Consider the following 18,575-nt stretch of genomic DNA (forward strand, 5'->3'; position numbering starts at 1 on the left):
AAAAGAGGCTTTGACAGCCGTTCTTGATGGGGAGCAACGGCAGTGTGAAAGAGGCCTTAGAAAACGTGTTTCCTTGAATTACCTGGGCATTGTTTTTCATTGCATGTGTTATCTGAAGGACAGAACACTACAAAGTCTTATGCTTTACCTTTGTCCCACTTTTCTATATCAGGAAATGCAACTGGCAAAGTCCTAATAATATTCTGGCAAACAACACTGACACACCCTGACAGAGGTGACCTGATCCCTGTATATGCATTACGGCAGACAAACATAAGAACTCGATTTTTTACTGATGTGAAACTTAATATGGGGGGAGGTTTATCAAAACCTTTGCAGAGGAAAAGTTGACCAGGTGCTCATAGCAACCAGATAGCTTCCTTTATTCTTCAGGGTTGTTTAAAAAAAATTAAGAAGCAATGTGATTGGTTACTATGGGCAAATGGTCAACTTTTCCTCTGCAAAGGTTTTGATAAATCACAAATAACAACACAAAATGGCACCCAGGATGTGGGGGGCCAAACAGTAAAGTGCACTTAATAATGAAACACACAAAAACGAACATACATATATGTACATACATAGTAACACAAATTATAAAACCCAAAATGGAAGGAAAAATGTAAATAAATTATCAGAATGGCAATAATAAAAGCACTTTGGTAACATGAAGCTTGGTTTTGAGTAAGAATGAGGCTTGGCTCTGTGGAGTGAACAGAAAATATTAATAAAGAATATATAAATGCATAAATACAGTTAAAATATAGTTTATAATAAGCACAAACATTTACACATATAGGTATACATATGTAAAAGAATTATTAAAGGGGTTATCCAGGATAAAACTTTTTTTTTAAATATCAACTGGCTCCAGAAAGTTAAACAGATTTGTAAATTACTTCTATTAAAAAATCTTAATCCTTTCAGTACTTATGAGCTTCTGAAGTTAAGGTTGTTCTTTTCTGTCTTAGTGCTCTCTGATGACACACGTCTCTGGAACCACCCAGTTTAGAAGAGGTTTGCTATGGGGATTTGCTTCTAAACTGAACGATTCCCAAGACACGTGTCATCAGAGAGCACTTAGATAGATAAGAACAACCGTAACTTCAGAAGCTCATAAGTACTGAAAGGATTAAGATTTTTTAATAGAAGTGATTTTAAAATCTGTTTAACTTTCTGGAGCCAGTTGATGTATAAAAAAGTATATATATATAAAAGTTTTTTCCTGGATAACCCCTTTAACTCATTACCTACATATTAACTGTATTTTTGCATTTAGATATGCTCTTTTACTATTGTCTGTTCACTTCACTTCACCAAGCCGCGTTCCTACTCAAAACCAAGCCTCATTTTAACACAGTGCTTTTATTATTGCCATTCTGATAAATTTTAAAGTTTTAACTTATTCGGTGAGTGACACTTTCAGCTATTCTACTATATACCTGCATTGAACTACTGTCTTTTATAAGCTGTGCACCCCCAGTGTTTTGTACCTCTCTGAATACCTTACCTTTTTAGTGCCGCACCTCAGTTTTGTAGCATTAGTAGATGCCCTAGCTTTTCTCTTGGCCTAGCAAATCTAACATGAACAGTCTATCCTGAGGATAGGCCATCAGTTTCATAAGGCTAGATGACCCTTTTAAAGGGAGCATTTCTATCTCATGAAGTGATGGTATATTGCAAGTATATGTCATCACAGTTGTAGAGAATACAGCTGTAGCGCTGCGCCTCCTTCACGGGTTTTTCTCTACAAAGAGGCCCACAGCTACCTACTGTAGTTCTGCAGGGAACTGCTGTGCAAACTCACTTAAACCGGGTTGCCCATAAAGTTATCTATCCCCTATCCGATCACGTGAGGTCTTATCTCCCCCCCCCCCAACCCCACAATCTTCAGAATGGGGAACCAAGTCTCCTCTGAGAATGTGGGATCACTACTCTATTCATTCTCTATGGGAACTGCCAAAGACAGCCGAACTGTACTCAGCTATCTTTGGCAGTTCCCATAGAGAATGAACAGCATATGCGAGGGAAGACTTTGTTTCTCATTTTGGAGATCACAGGGATGTCCCAGCAGTCGGACCCCCGCGATCATATAGTTAGTATGTGAGTACCATGGTTCTGGATGATTGTTAGGGTGGCCGGTGTCAGCAATCCACCAATCTGATACTGATTCCCTATCCTGAGGATAGATCGTCAAGCAATTTTACCCTTTAAATGGAACCAGTTTAGCTCCCTCCACCGCCAGGTGGCCAGGACTTTCACTAGAAAAAAAGAGGGACCCAAAGAAAAAGACAGTCTGCTTGCACTTTTGAAACTAAATTGCTGTTATCAATAAAATGAGTAGGGTCCCAAATATATATATATATATATATATATATATATATATATATACACAGTGGGTAAAAAATAGTAATTAGTCAGCCACCAATTGTGCAAGTTATCCCACTTAAAAAGATGAGAGAGAGGGCCTTCACCCTCATTAATGCTTATGCCCCTAAACAAGGATTCCCGTGAAAAACTATTTTTTTTTTTAAATCAACTGGTGCCAGGAAGTTAAACAGATTTGTAAATTACGTCTATTAAAAAATCTTAATCCTTCCAGTACTTATTAGCTGCTGAATACTACAGAGGAAATGGTTTTCTTTTTGGAACACAGAGCTCTCTGCTGACATCATGACCACAGTGCTCTCTGCTGACATCTCTGTCCATTTTAAGAACTGTCCAGAGTAGGAGAAAATCCCCATAGAAAACATATGCTGCTCCTAAAATGGACAGAGATGTCAGCAGAGAGCACTGTGGTCATGATGTCACCAGAGAGCTCTGTGTTCCAAAAAGAAAACCATTTCCTCTGTAGTATACGGTCTGTATACTACTGAGGAAATGGTTTGCTTTATGGTGCAAGTACTGGAAAGTTAAAGATTTTTTAATAGAAGTAATATACAAATCTAGTAGTCTGACGAAGCGGGCTGTGTTCCCGTGAAACAGCTGTAACAACACCTCCTGTTCCCTGGCGTTCCTGCCGACCATAAGTCCTCCTGTGTTCTATGTTGATGTCCAACGGAATAAAGAATCTGTGCACGTTGATCGGGTGAGTGCGGTTTTCTCTACATTGTCCCGATTGTGTCAAGCGATATGTGCCTTCTCTAACCAGCACCCCGACATAGCACACACCGTTCAGTCTCTACCCATACCTGAGAAAGCGGATGCCTATTATCCAGTAAACTGCCTTCACCTGCATAGCAGTGCCGGACTCATACTCTTTCTACCTGCTCTAATATACAAATCTGTTTAACATTCTGGCACCAGTTGATTTAAAACAAAACAAAAAAAAGGTTTCCACAGGAGTACCCCTTTAAACAGTAGACGGAATTTACCAAGCAGGGATGTGTTTATTCATAGCGGAGAAACATCTCGCAAGTAGCAGGCGGCGGAGCGGTGATGGAGGACGGTACTAGTCAGGACAAGTTGTTTCGTGCGTCTGACGCACTTCCTCAATCCGGAATAAACCTTGTAAATGCCCTTTCTTGGTTGTCTAGCACTGCGATAGGTAACATCCTCTGGTCGGATCATGCCCCGGTCTTCTGTTCCCTCCAGCTTCTATTCCTAAGTCCAAATGGTTGTGGCGGTTGAACGAGTTCCTCCTTTTAGATACGGTTTGCATGGCTGATCTTACCAGAACCATTCCATTTCTCCTGACTCCCCCCTGCCCTAAACATGGCCCATGTGGTAGTGCTGCCCAAACCTGGGAAGGATCCTTGATCCTGTGGTAGTTATAGACCAATATTCTTGCTGAACGTTGACCTCAAAATTTACTCTAAACTTCTAGCCAATATACTGAACGGTACTCTCCCCATGCTTATTCATTCAGACCTAGTGGGGTTTGTGCCGGGGAGGGAAGCCAGGGATAACACGATGAAAACTTTAGACAATATGCATTATGCGCAGTCTCATAAGATACCCCTCATGATACTCTCACTAGACGCCAAAAAGGCCTTTGATCGTATCTCCTGGTCCTCCCTGGCACAAACCTTACAGCATGTAGGCTTAGGCTCCAAAATCTCTGCTAAAATTCTAGCATTATACCACGCCCCTATGGCCCACTTAAAAATAAATGGTTCCCTTTCCACTCTGTTTTCAATCCACAATGGCACCAGACAGGGCTGCCCCCTCTTCTGTACATCCTGTTAATGGAATATCTTCTGACTAGTATAAGAGCGGACCCGGATATCCACGGTGTGGCAATCGGGGACTGTACATACAAATGCTCTGCCTTTGCAGATGACCTTCTGGTCTATATCACTGATCCGCTGGTGTCCCTCCTATGCTTAATGTCTTGCCTGGCTGAGTTTGGTGCCTGGTCCAATTTTAAAATCTATTTCTCTAAGTCAGAAGCACTTAATGTTTCCTTCCTGGTCGTACAGTAACTTCCCTTAAATCCGCCTTCCAGTTTGGCTAGCCTAGTGGCGGCATTACATACCTAGGGACTTAAATCCCTCTGGATCTCTCTCGCTTAGTTTCTTCAAATTTTTCACCCGTTGGCGAACTTCAAAATGGACTTGGAGTCCAGGAGCCGCAAAGATTTCTCCTGGTTCGGCCAAGTTAGCATACTTAAAATGACCTTGATGCCTCGCCTGCTTTATTTACTGCAGAAAATTCCCCTCCATATTCCCTCTCTGTATTGGCGGCAAATACAGGAGTGCTTTGGTTCCTTTGTGTGGGCCTCTGCTCGTCCTCGGCTGAAAAGACTTACTTTGACTCGTCCCAAACTGCTTGGAGGGGTTGGTCTCCCCGATTGCCGTATGTATTATGTAACATGCGCGTGTCCTCGACATGTTCCATAATAACTCCTCTACACTCATCTAGCTCAGGATATCTGCCCTAAAGCACTCTCCACCCTGCCATGGACTTGGTCCTCGGTGTCTCAGGACCGCCTCCCCACATCTTTTACAAGCCGACACACTCTAGCTGCCCTATACAATACAAGACATGAAGCTTGCCTTATTGACCGGGGGGGGGGCACCTTCTCCTTATCTCTGACAATCCAGTTTCCACACGGGTCTTCCCTTAATGGTGGTTTTCTTGGATCTACCTTATCCAATCCCTTTCGTTTTCATCATGTCCTGGCTGGTGTTACACTCAAGCCCCTGGATGTTCTGTTGGGAGATCGCCCGCTATCTAAACGTGCTCCTTTTGCATACCTCAAGCTACAACATTTTTACTCTGGCCTCCCTGAGCGTTTTACCTTACACCATAGCTTGACGCCATTTGAACGTTAATCTTTGACCTCCTCGTACCCTCGTCACTCCATTTCCATTATCTATGGCTTACTGTAGTCTCTCAGATCGGAATCCCTCGCGACCTTCTGTCGTGCCTGGGAGGCCGAGTTAGGCAAAACAATTCCACCGGATCAATGGTCTCGGTGCTTCTTCCTGACCCATAAGGCTTTCATTGCTATTAAATCTCAGGAGACGAGTTATAAGATCCTATCGTGTTGGTATCTTGTTGGTACCGGGTCATGATGACAATTCATCATTCGTACCCCTCCGTACTGAGCACCTGTTGGCGCTGTGGTGGTGAGGAGGCTACTATGACGCATATTTGGTGGAGTTGTCCCAAACTTTCATCTTTTTGAAGGTCGGTTTTTCAGGTGGTCCAGGAAGTGACAGGGGTCCAGGTCCCCTCCAGTCTGAAGGCTGCTCTACTCTATATGTTCCCTATGGTGCAAGTGAAATATAAGAAATCCCTTGCTACTTGGCTTCAGTGGTCTACCTTCTGTTCCTCCCCTGGATACCGACTTTTGTGCTAATGCCTCTCTGCCCCGCTCAGTTGTTATACCTGGATCTGCTCTGCCTTCCCCGGCGCCTCCACTTACGGTTCGGTGTCTTGACAGTTTCTGCCCTGGCTGGGTTCCCCTGTCTAGTGTCTTTATGTCTGGTCCTTCCCTTATGTGACTTCTTTCTTTGTGCTTTCTCATTGTCTCTTCCATGTTTTCTTTGTTATTTTCCTGTTAGGTTTGCTATGACATATGCTATGACATATGACACATGGCATCATCTCTTGCTCCCCTGCCTCATTGCCTGGGCTACCCTTACTCCTTGCATACCCTGCTCCTTTTTCCTGTTTTCTCTGCAGCCCTGTCCTGGCAATGGGGAGGGCTATCCACCACTCTGCTTCCAGATTTCTTGTTATCTTAGCATACCGATTTTATTGTTCTGCATTGTGTTGCTATCTGTTCCTTCTGACCCGTTCTATATTTTGGCCTACCAGGCAGTTGCCTTATTGTTTTGCTTGATCATTTGTGTCAATGTAATACTTTGGATCTGTTCAATAAACAAAATTCAAAAAAGATGAGAGAGGCCTGTAATTTTCATCATAGGTATACCTCAACTTTGAGATACATAGTGAGAAAAAAAATATATAAATATATATATATATATATATATATATATATATATACTTTGTAAGTTTCTTCCATGCTAATTTACTATTGGTCTCAAAGAGATACAGTTCTTCCCCTGCCTCCAATGTACTTTTTATGGCACAGGGTAAAACTGCTCAAAAAAATAAAGGGAACACTAAGATAACACATTCTATATCTGAATGAATGAACTAATCGTATGAAATACTTTCTTCTTTACATAGTTGAATGTGCTGACAACAAAATCACACAAAGATTATCAATGGAAATCAAATTTATCAACTCATGGAGGTCTGGATATGGAGTCACACTCAAAATCAAAGTGGAAAACAACACTACAGGCTGATCCAACTTTGGTATAATGTCCTTAAAACAAGTAAAAATGAGGCTCAGTAGTGTGTGTGGCCTCCACGTGAACATATGACCTCCCTACAACGCCTAGGCATGCTCCTGGACAATCTGTGGTGCAACGCGGCATTGGTGGATGGAGCAAGAGATGATGTCCCAGATGTGCTCAATCTGATTCAGGTCGGGGAACGGTCGGGCCAGTCCATAACATCAATGCCTTCCTCTTGCAGGAACTGCTGACACACTCCAGCCACATGAGGTCTAGCATTGTCTTGCATTAGGAGGAACCCAGGGCCAACCACACCAGCATATGGTCTCACAAGGGGTCTGAGGATCTCATCTTGGTACCTAATGGCAGTCAGGCTACCTCTGGCAAGCACATGGAGGGCTGTGCGGCCCCCAAAAGAAATGCCACCCCACACCATTACTGACCCACCGCCAAACCGGTCAAGCTGGAGGATGTTGCAGGCAGCAGAAAGTTCTCCATGGCGTTTCCAGACTCTGTCACATGTACTCAGTGTGAACCTGCTTTCATCTGTGAAGAGCACAGGGCGCCAGTGGCGAATTTGCCAATCTTGGTGTTCTCTAGCAAATGCCAAACGTCCTGCACGTTGTTGGGCTGAAGGACAAACCCCACCTGTGGACGTCGGGCCCTCATACCACCCTCATGGAGTCTGCTTCTGACCGTTTTAGCAGACACATGCACATTTGTGGCCTGCTGGAGGTCATTTTGCAGGGCTCTGGCAGTGCTCCTCCTTGCACAAAGGCAGAGGTAGCGGTCCTGCTGCAGGGTTGTTGCCCTCCTACGACCTCCTCCACGTATCCTAATGTACTGGCCTGTCTCCTAGTAGTGCCATGCTCTGGACACTATGCTGACAGACACAGCAAACCTTCTTGCCACAGCTCGCATTGATGTGCTATCCTGGATGAGCTGCACTACCTGAGCTACTTGTGTGGGTTGTATACTGCGTCTCACTCCAGCATTCAAAAGTGACTAAAACATCAGCCAGGAAGCAGTGAGAAGTGGTCTGTGGTCACCACCTGCAGAACCACTCCTATTGGGGGTGTCTTGCTAACTGCCTATAATTTCCACCTGTTGTCTGTTCCATATGCACAACAGCATGTGAAATTGATTGTCAATCAGTGTTGCTTCCTGAGTGGACAGTGGGATTGACTTGGAGTTACATTGTGTTGTTTAAGTGTTCCCTTTATGTTTTTAAGCAATGTAGATTATATGTTTCTTAGGCAATAGGATTGTGGTTAAGAGATTATTAGTTTACGATAAGAATATGGAAATGTGTACAAATGATAACAAAAAATTTGTCTCATATAACAAAGCTTCTAAACCTCCAAAATGTTACACATTCATTGACAGCAAACTGAGTGTAAACTCCTCCCAGCAAGCAAAAAATCTGCTGGAAATCAGCATTTCTCATTTTTTTTCTTAACTTCTAGAGCAAATTGTTGTTTTTCCACCAATCTCTCTACTACCTGACTCCAGATTGGTTCATAGAGACACGAGGGCTGAGATGTGGGCGGCTCTGATCTTTTGCATGTTTACTGGTTTCTTTGGAGAGCTGGATGACTGTACGCAATGTCACTCCTGAGTTCCTGGAAATGGATGTGGACAAAAAGGGAAAAGTCAGGGAGAGGCGGGAGGGACGTGGAGGATATGTGGAGGCTCAGACTGGATGAACTCGTGTGTTGCATGCATGTCATTCACAAACTTCTGGTCATCCAGAGGTGGACACATTCCTCTACATCCTGGACATACGGCAGCAGATGATACAATATTAGATGAATTAATTAGATCAAGTTCACACATGCAGTGTTTTACATTTTATTTTGATGTAAGAGATTAAATGTTGCCATAAAAGGAAATAGGATTTTTGCAATCACAAAAGAAAAACAATTGCACACTGAATCTACAAAGTAAGGTTTTAGGTTGAACTTCATGGCCTCTTATTATTATTAACCATATGCTTTATATAACTATGTTGTGTGACCTTTTCACAGTAGTGATATTAGTTATAGCTCTGATGAATCTTAACTGAACTATGTTGGCCGACCCTTCGCTATAGGCCATTAAAGAGAACTCTGGGATGTACAAATTATCCCCTATCCTAAGGATATAGAATATTCTACGCGGGGGGTCCGACCGCTGGGGCCCCCCGCGATCTCCCAAATGGAGCCCCGATTCCCTGCATGAAACGAGCGTTTTCGACCACAGCACGAAGCTGCGGCCGATACGCCCCTCCATGCATTTCTATGGCAGAGCCGGAGATACTGCTAAATCTTTCTTATCATTCATGCCTAACGGTCCTGTAGCTTGAGTTTTAGGCGTGAATTAGGCATGAATGATAAGATAGATTTAGCAGTATGCTTTTAAGAATATTCTATATCAATTCATTATGTCCTAATCCCCCTTCATACAAAGCCCCTCCTACTCTTTACCTGTTACATTTTTTAGATCACGTGGTGAAGGTTCTTAGTTGGTGATAGGTCCCATGAATCACACACCTATTTATAATCTAATCCCTGTGAAGTCCATTCATTGTGAGGCCCGACGAAGCACAACACCAGTGCGAAACAACGGCCGCTGTTGCCTACTGTACCCCCCCCCCCCCTGGACCCGTCCATCCCGTTACATGTATGTAATTTGTGAGTATTTGTAATAAAGAAAAAAGATTTGGTGAGTTGCCGACGTTCCTTTCATCTACGCTATATGAATAATTGACTGCTGTATTACGTCAGAGAACCGCTGAACTACTAGAGACAGTATCCTTTAACACTCTGTGAAGGTATTCTTTTGGTAATGCAGAAGTAAGCTGTGCCGAGCTATTCTACCTACCAGTTCCTGACATGGACAGGTGTCAGCAGAGAGCACTGTGGTCAGACAGAAAAGAACAACTCAACTTCCTCTGGAGCATACAGAAGCTGATAAGTACTGGAAGGATTAAGATTTAAAAAAATAAGTAATTTACAAATCTGTTTAGCTTTCTGGAACCAGTTGATTTGTAAAAAGAAAATCCACTGGAGTACCCTTTTTAGATTCCTACCAACCCAACATTACTGTTTTTTTTTTCTAAAGAATCTAATGCTGTGATGCCTCCAGCAGATAAAGGATATGTCTACCTATATTCTGCCCATGGCACAGCCAACATATGCAGTTGTAAAAGTTGCACATTCTGAGAAACCATTAGTAATAGAGAGTCTTTGCTGCTCTATGGGATCTTTCCAAGAAATTAAGGTAATAGGGGTGTTAGGAGTTTACTGGAGCAATTTTCTGAAATGCAGATAAAGGTTTGGCTCGTTGAAAGTGAAGCTACACTATAAAGTTCAATGGCCGGGCCGCTGACCTGGCTGATTCCTGTAGGAAGGCCGTCTCATGTTTGCAGAAGCACTGCAGTAAATACACAACATCAGTTTTTTTAGTACAAACAGTCTGGGAGCCATGCAAAAACTGATGTCACGAAAATGCAGCTGCTCTTTTCAATATATACAGTAAATATTCATTGACTTTCAAATATGGAGAAGTTTTAGGACAAAGGGCAAAATATCTCCAAACATTTTTATTCTGTATAGGTGATAGCCTTAGTGTAAATTCACACTGTGGATTTTCAGCCAGAGGAATTCTGCCGACTGAATGTCTGCTTGCAGCAGGCCCTGCGCTTCATCGGTAGGGCCATGCGGAGGTGCACTGCCTCATAGAAAGGAATGCAGTACAGGGGAATTCTTCCCAAAGAATAAACATGTTCATTCTTTCAGCAGACATATAGGTATCTTGAACATAATGGGACTCTGCAGCAAGTGGAAATCCGCCGGCGGAATGTCTGCAGTGTGAACGATCCCTTCAATGGCCAAATCTGCAATGGGGCATTAAAGGGGTAGTCCAGTGGTGAAAAACTTATCCCCTATCCTAAGGATAGGGGATAAGTTTGAGATCGCGGGGGGTCCGACCGCTGGGGCCCCCTGCGATCTCTCTGTACGGGGCCCCGGCTCTCCGCCGAGATAGCGGGTGTCGACCCCCGCACGAGGCGGCGGCCGACACGCCCCCTCAATACATCTCAATGGCAGAGCCGGAGATTGCCGAAGGCAGCGCTTCGGCTCTGCCATAGAGTTGTATTGAGGGGGCGTGTCGGCCGCCGCCTCGTGCGGAGGTCGACACGTCCCCTTCCCGCGGGCTGTCGGGGCTCCGTACAGGAGATCGTGGGGGGCCCCAGCGGTCGGACCCCCCGCGATCTGCAACTTATCCCCTATCCTTAGGATAGGGGATAAGTTGCTCACCACTGAATCACCACTGGACTACTCCTTTAACCCACCCATCATTCTGAGACCTGTGATCCAGATCCATTCAGTTAAATACCTAAAGTCCGGAAGTAATGGCATACCCTGTATGCTAGCACTTACTAAAGTGGGCAAACCTCTTTAATATTTAGTTTTGGGCTGTCTTCTTAATGGTACCTTTTTAGGTGTATATTCGCTATTAAGAAACTGCAGATTTAAAAAAAATATATGTTTTTAAATAATAAAGAAAAAGTTAAAATACAATGTACAAGAAATGCCTCAGACACATATGTTGGGATAGTCAAAAAGGTATACCGATGTGGCATACGCCCATCAGGCCCACTGAGTTTTGGACCAAAATTGGTCTACTATCAACAAGGGTCAGTCCATTTCCTGAAAGGAAACTTTTTTTGTGTGTGTGGGATCCAAAAGTGCAGTAGACCCTGATTGGACTGAACGTAGTCAAGCTAGGTTTAGCTTGCTGGGAGTATGCCTTGTTATTCATGCCTTTTTGCTGATATCCCGATGTCGATGGGGCCTTACAAATGAGTTGTATATACTTTTCAGATAAACAGAAATAGTAATAAGAAAACAAGGTGCTACATGTGCCGTTAAATAGCCTGTATTCACCATAAATAGCCTGTATTCACCATAAATAGCCTGTATTCAGATCTCAAGGTTACCGCCCACACCAAACCGCGGTCCCTACTGCAAAAAGTATTTTCAAAGACAGCAATGCTGGACAGACTCCATGCACAAAGATAAGTGTATATATATATATTGGTGCAATCCCATCCCAGCCTAAGCTCCATGAGGTAAAGCTGGACCAGAATTAAAAATAAAAAAGGCTTTATGATGTAGCAATAGCAGAAAATGCATTTTAAAAGGACACAGCATTCTATACAATATTACACATACAATTACACTTACAAAGTTTAAAGGGGTATTCCAGGAAAAAACTTTTTTTTATATATATATATCAACTGGCTCCAGAAAGTTAAACAGATTTGTAAATTACTTCTATTAAAAAATCTTTATCCTTCCAATAATTATCAGCTGCTGAAGTTGAGTTCTTCTTTTCTGTCTGGCAACAGTGCTCTCTGCTGACATCTCTGCTTGTCTCGGGAACTGCACAGAGCAGAAGAGGTTTTCTATGGGGATTTGGTTCTACTCTGGACATTTCCCAAGACAGGTGTCATCAGAGAGCACTTAGACAGAAAACAACTAAACTTCAGTAGCTCATAAGTACTGAAAGGATTAAGATTTTTTAATAGAAGTAATTTACAAATCTGTTTAACTTTCTGGAGCCAGTCGATATATGAAAAAAAACCTTTTTTTTTTCCTGGATAACCCCTTTAAATACTAATGTAATATTGTGTAAGGGACCTGATGAAGAAAGGGGTGTCCTTTCAAAATGCTATCCACTGTGGCTACATTAAAGAGCATCCTATATTTTTATGTTATTGTCTGGCTCCCCTTACTTTACCTTATGGAGCTAGGGCTGCTGTGGGATCGTGCCCATACGTACACCAATCTTTCTGTAAGGAGTCTGTCAAGCATTGCTGTGTCTGTGTACATTTTCTATATATTTTCTGTATACTTGAAAAAAAATAACAGCATTTCATGATCTGGCAATTTTCAGGAATTAATTTTATATACTACTTTTTAAAAACAATCAATTTGTATGCTTTTTTTTTTTCTTTTATTCTTTCCTGTTGCCATTCAAGAAAAAAAACACTCAAATAGACATGTCAAATCTTTAAGCGGATTTAGAAATTCCCATTGAAGTAAAGGTAATGTGAATTTTTACATTAAAAAAACCAAAACAGCAGCATAGGTGCAAAATCTTTCTTTTATGGCTTTTCTCTGTGTAGGTGTCCCGCTCCTAAATTTGTCTTCATAATAATGATGCAAAATTCGGATTAAAATCCTGCTGTGTAAAGGTAGGATGCAAAAGTATCAGTGCATGTGAATGAGGCTCATTTGCATAGGATTACAAAGGAAAAAGCTCCACACGGGTACAAGTCCTTACATGTCAGTGCTATAGGGTGGATTAAAAGAGTCAAAAAGTGCATAATAGGGATGCACGATTTGGGGACTGTGTGATTGCGATTGTAGAGGTAAATACTGCAATGTCAATACACAATAGCAAGATAAATGACAAATGGTAAAATCCCCCAATTTCATGTACAATCTACACCATTTCATATCCAATGCCCCTACCCCATTTCATTCCCCTAATTTCATGTCCTTCCCATATTTCACATCTATTCCCTCATTTCACGTCCACACCACTCATTCCACATCTACCCCCCCATTTCACATCTTCCCCATTTCATGTTAATCCCCCAATGTCACATCTCCACCCATGTCATATCTCCCCCCCCCCCTTGTCACATCTTCCCCATTTCATGTTCATGCCACATCTCCTCCCTTGTCACATCTTTCCCCTTGTCATATCTCTACCATGTCACATCCCCCCATGTCACACCTCCCCCATTTATGTTGTGCTGGGGTGCAGGGAAAATATAAAAAAAAACTGAAGCTCACCTAGCCCCGGTCCCCCATAGGTCTGCCGCAGATCCTGTACTCCTCCATGCAGTTTGATGTCTTATGGGACTTACAGGACCTTCCTGCTCAGCCAATCACTGGCATGACACCACTGCGCACACTGATTGGCTGAGCAGGAAAGGTCCTGGAACAAGTTGGTTGTCGGGACCAGAGAGAAAACACCAGGACTGCACGGAGGAGAATGGGAGCTGCAGCAGGACTATCGGGACCAGGGCTAGGTGAGCGTCAGATTTTTATGTTTCCCCTAGATTGAAAAACACAGACTTACCGCAGGTAATCACAAATTTACATAACGCAACCCATATTGACATTACGCAATTTGCAAATCAGCATCATGGCTGACACTTTTGCAGTGTTACTAGGGAAACTTTATCCTTCAAAGACACATATAAGGGGAATTGAGGGGAAATTTGTGAAGCTAGTACACCTGGCTTTGGGCATTAAAAATTGCATATTTTTCACAAAAATTTGACTTTTTGATGGTTTTAAGCCGCCTTCGCCTCTATAAATAATCAGGAGAAAGATCAGGGAGAAGTATGGGCTTAAACAATTAAAGTATTCCAGGGGTATTCCAGGATTTTTTTTATTTGACTATCCTACAGGGGCTGTAAAGTTAGTGTAGTTTGTCACCTAGTGTCTGTACCTGTGTGTGACAGTGGTCTCACAATTCTTAAATACTAAAATCCCCTTATGATGGATAACCCCTTTAAGTGGTTAACTTAAGTGGTTCACTCCCAGCTTGTAGCAATCTCTGTCCTGGGGCCATCTTGGACTGAGATCTCTATGAGCCGGGGAGTGAAGCACTTAAAGGGATATTCCAGGGTTAACTAACTTTTAACTATCCTGCCCATTATGAAGGATTATATGGTCCCCCCAGGTCTAGCGTTTCCTTTCAGGTCCTGATGATGTTCATCTCACAATCCTTTGCGGCTCGAGGTGGCAGCTGGTATCAGGGGGCTTGGCTATTTCTTGTATTTCCTCACAAGCCAGCCCCCTGATGAGGTTTGCGGTCCATCTGTACATCCAGTTAAAGGGGAACACAGAGTACCGGCTCGGCCTCCTCCCCCTGGGGGTCCCCCACGCCCTTTTGTGGTGAAACTTCTCCACTTCAGAGATAGGAATGCTGGAGTTACGCAAGAAGCAGGTTCAGTTTTCTGTGGTCCGGTCGAAGCTACGTGCAAAGGGCTACCGCTACTCCATGTTGTATCCTGCTCGCCTGAGGGTGGTGGATGGGGCCTCCACTATATTCTCCACCTCCCTAACTGAGGCTCTCCACTGGGCTGATGCAGCCCCGCCTGTCAGACCTCTGTACTGAACTGTACTACCCAAGACTGCTCCCTCATTTTCCCCTTAGTTAGTGGTTAGGGGATAAGATGTCTGATCACGGGGGTCTCGCCGCTGGGGACCCCCGCAGTCTGTTATTGCGCACCCACATTTGTGAGCTCTTCGCAGCACTGGAGGCTCCAAATGTGTAGCGTGATGACCACGGGGCTGGAGTATGGCGACGTCACGACTCCGCCCCCGTGTGCTGTCACGCCCTGCCCTCAAGTCTATGCAGAGAGCTCACAAAGGTAGGTGCGCAATGACAGATTGCAGGGGTCCCCAGCGGCGGGACCCCCGAGACCATACATCTTATCCCCTATCCTTTGTATAGGGGATAAGATGTATTAGGGCGGTGTACCCCTTTAATGTGGCTCCAGATCCCAAGCTCGACCGCACCACTGCTGTTGACCATGGCTTTCCTTCCTTTACTAATTGGTGCCTGGCGCTGGGCCTGACCGACCTCTGGTGATTGAAGTACCCGACTGCATTTTCCTTTTACTCTTTGGCCCATAGGTCCTTCTCTCGCATAGACTTTGCCCTGGCTTCTGAGGCTCTCCTTCAAGAGGTAAGAGATGTTTCCTACACCACTAGGGGGATCTCAGACCACTCAGCTGTACTTGTAGTCCTCAACTTAGGCCCTAGTCCCCCTTCCCGTCTTTAGCACATGCACCCTGGCTGGTTGAGGGCTAAGGCAGTGGTGGAGGCACTGGGGGTGGCTCATGCCGAGTACTGGATGCTTCTCATCCTGATCCCTTAGTTCAGTGTGATGCATATAAGGCCATGATATGGGGCGGGGTGCCTTTATAGCAGGTGTGGCGGGCCAGAGGAAGCTTAGGTCAGCTATGGAGGCTGGGCTGCAGGTGGAGGTGAGTACTTGGGAGGCGGAGTATGTCAGTGATCCCTCCCCAGATAATGAGAGGGCGTGGGCTAGGGCCAAGAGGTCTCTTTTGGTGGTTCAGAGGGATAGGATCCAGTTGCGGTTGGCAGACAGGGAGGTGGCCCTTTTTGAGTTTGGGGACAAGAATGGGAAGTTGCTGGCTTATTTGGCGAGAGCTAGTCAGCCAGCTACCTCTATTCTGTGTATCAGGGGTGGTGATGATGCTGTGGAGTCCGACCCCCAGATGATTAACTCCATCTTCAGAGACTTCTATGCCTCTTTATATTCTGCTCCTGTGCATAAGATTATTTAGAATAGGCCGGTAATTTCTAATTGGTGGGGATCTGACTTCTACAACCCCAAGGATCACCACAACGAGGCCACTGTGATCTTAACATGCACCTGTTAAAGAAAAACTTTTGACATGTCAAAAATTTGATCAGCACTAAATGTAGAATTGATTTAAGTTTTTTATGTTTTTCTCAGAATCAAAGAGTAATAGGTATGCAGCTGTAATTTGCCTCAGGAATCACATTTTCATATTACACTTTGACAACTTAGAGTGAACGTTTTCCTCAGGGTGGACATATTTACAGGTTTAACATAACTACGTATACTGTTCAGGGCACCAGAGGTAGAATTTACCTCAGGAATTATTACATTGTTTTTAGGAATCACATTTTGATGTATTTTATAGGATAGTTTGGCATACTACTGGGAGGGTTTACCTCAGGATGGACATGTTTATGGTTTTATTTTCACCAAATGTAAAAGAATTGTACTGTCTGTGACACTGGAGAGATTATTTATTTAAGGAATAAAGTTTGGTCTTCAAGTATAAATCACCTTAGTATTTGGATTTGCCAGTGTTTTTACCAGTATATTATATATATATATTATATATTAGAATGCACATATTTAGAGTCTAGAGTTCTGGCGGCGGAACCATTCAAAAAAACATTTTCCCCTAAGAATCAAGAGATAAAATATCTACTTAAATCATTTACCTCAGGAATCACATTTTTCTATGTCCTTTATATGATAGTTTCAGGACAATTTGGAGAATTTGCTTCAGGACAGCCATATTTATGGATTAAACACAATTGAGTATACTGTCCGATGCCCTAAAGCAGTGGTTCCAAACCTTTTTCAGCTCGGGGAACCCCTCGGAAAAAAATGAAGAAAAAAAGGGGGTGGGGGTAAACAGCCGAAATGCACAACATCAATTTATCTGTTGTCTATGTAGATTACAGTGCTGCTTTTTACAGCAACTCACAAGTGACATCTTCTTAAATCAGAATCGTTCCCTTCTTTTCTCCGGGTCATCATAACGATTTTTTCCAGCCACAATTCTTCACCATTAGACCTGCAAAACAAACCTATTAGGCTCCGCACTTTTCCTGCATCAGTTTCCAGATTCTCCTTTTACAAGTGAAGAGGAATACAGGGGCATATAGGTGTAAAGGGGTAACAGAAGGGTGTAGAATAGTGTACATGGGTGACAGATAGTTGTAGAAGAGTGCACATGGGTGACAGAGGGGTGTAGAACAGTGTACATGGATGACAGGTGTGTAGAGGGGTGCACATGAATGACAGAGGGGTGTAGAAGTGTGTGCATGGGTGACAGAGGGGTGTAGAGGAGTGCACATGGGTGACAGAGGGGTGTTGTGGGGTATACATGGCTGACAGATGGTTGTAGAAGAGTGTACATGGGTGACAGGGGGGCGTATAGGTGTAAAGGGGTAACAGAGGGGTGTAAAAGAGTGTACATGGGTGACAGGGGCATAGGTGGTGACAGAAGGGTATACATGGTTAACAGGGGTGTTTGGGGTGTAGAGGAGTGTACATGGGTGACAGAGGGGTGTTGAGGGGTGTATATGGTTGAAAGATGGGTGTAGAACAGTGTACATAGGTGACAGGGCGTAGGGGTTGACAGATGAGTGTACATGGGTGACAGAGGGGTGTTGAGGGATGTACATGGGTGACAGATGGGTGTAGAAGATTGTACATGTGTGACGGGGGCGTAGGGGTTGACAGAGGGGTGTACATGGGCGTAGAAGATTGTACATAGGTGACAGGGAGGTGTAGTGGGTGACAGAGGGATGTACATGGGTAACAGGAGTGTAGAGGAGTGTACATGGGTGACAGATGGGTGTAGAAGAGTGTACATGGGTGACAGGGGGACGTAAGGGGTGAAAGAAGGGTGGACAGGAATGACAAAGGGACAGAGGGGTGGTGAACATGGGTGACAGGGGTGGAAAAGGTGGACATGGATGACAGGAAAGTGGACAAGTTTGAAAGAGGGTAACAGAGGGGTGACAACAGGGGGTGGACAGGGGTGACAGAGGGTGCATTACCTTAATTAAGCTGAGCTGATTTTCAATGTCCTTCTGCAGGCGGCCAGGAAGATGGATTTTACACAATTGAGTATACTGTCTGATACCCTAGAGGTAGAATTTACCTCAGGACGGCCATATTTATGGATTTTACACAGTTGAGTATACTGGCCGATGAACTGGAGGTAGAATTTACCTCAACAATTTAGTTTTTTTTTTTTCTTTAATAGATCTGTACGTATAATTTACCTCATAAATCACATTTTGAGGTCTTTTATATGCTATTTCGGCATCACATATGGAGAATTTACCTCAGGAACAGCCATATTTATGGATTTAACACAGCTGAGTATGAGTATACTGTCTGATGCACTGAAGGTACATTTTATACCAGGAATAGTCATTTTTTCACTTA

The 18,575-nt window shown here is 43.7% G+C and overlaps 1 protein-coding gene and 1 long non-coding RNA gene across 6 annotated transcripts in view; both read right to left on the minus strand.

Annotated features, from left to right (window-relative positions):
- LOC130272935 (uncharacterized) overlaps nt 1-18,575 on the minus strand; it is a 32,459-nt gene that overhangs the window by 13,338 nt on the left and 546 nt on the right. For all 5 annotated transcript variants that reach the window (XR_008843796.1, XR_008843793.1, XR_008843794.1 and 2 more), the window contains exon 2: nt 8,258-8,377. This is a non-coding gene — a long non-coding RNA (uncharacterized LOC130272935). The remainder of the gene's footprint in view (nt 1-8,257; nt 8,378-18,575) is intronic.
- LOC130272934 (DNA-directed RNA polymerase II subunit RPB1-like) lies at nt 11,165-18,188 on the minus strand. Its single transcript, XM_056518971.1, has 3 exons — nt 17,101-18,188; nt 16,832-16,989; nt 11,165-11,260 (listed from the first exon to the last, which is right to left on the minus strand). Exon 1 carries the CDS (start codon nt 18,176-18,178, stop codon nt 17,207-17,209), a length of 972 nt encoding a protein of 323 aa, XP_056374946.1. The 5' UTR covers nt 18,179-18,188; the 3' UTR covers nt 11,165-11,260; nt 16,832-16,989; nt 17,101-17,206.

Source organism: Hyla sarda, chromosome 5, assembly GCF_029499605.1.
Source record: "Hyla sarda isolate aHylSar1 chromosome 5, aHylSar1.hap1, whole genome shotgun sequence".
NCBI lineage: Eukaryota > Metazoa > Chordata > Amphibia > Anura > Hylidae > Hyla > Hyla sarda.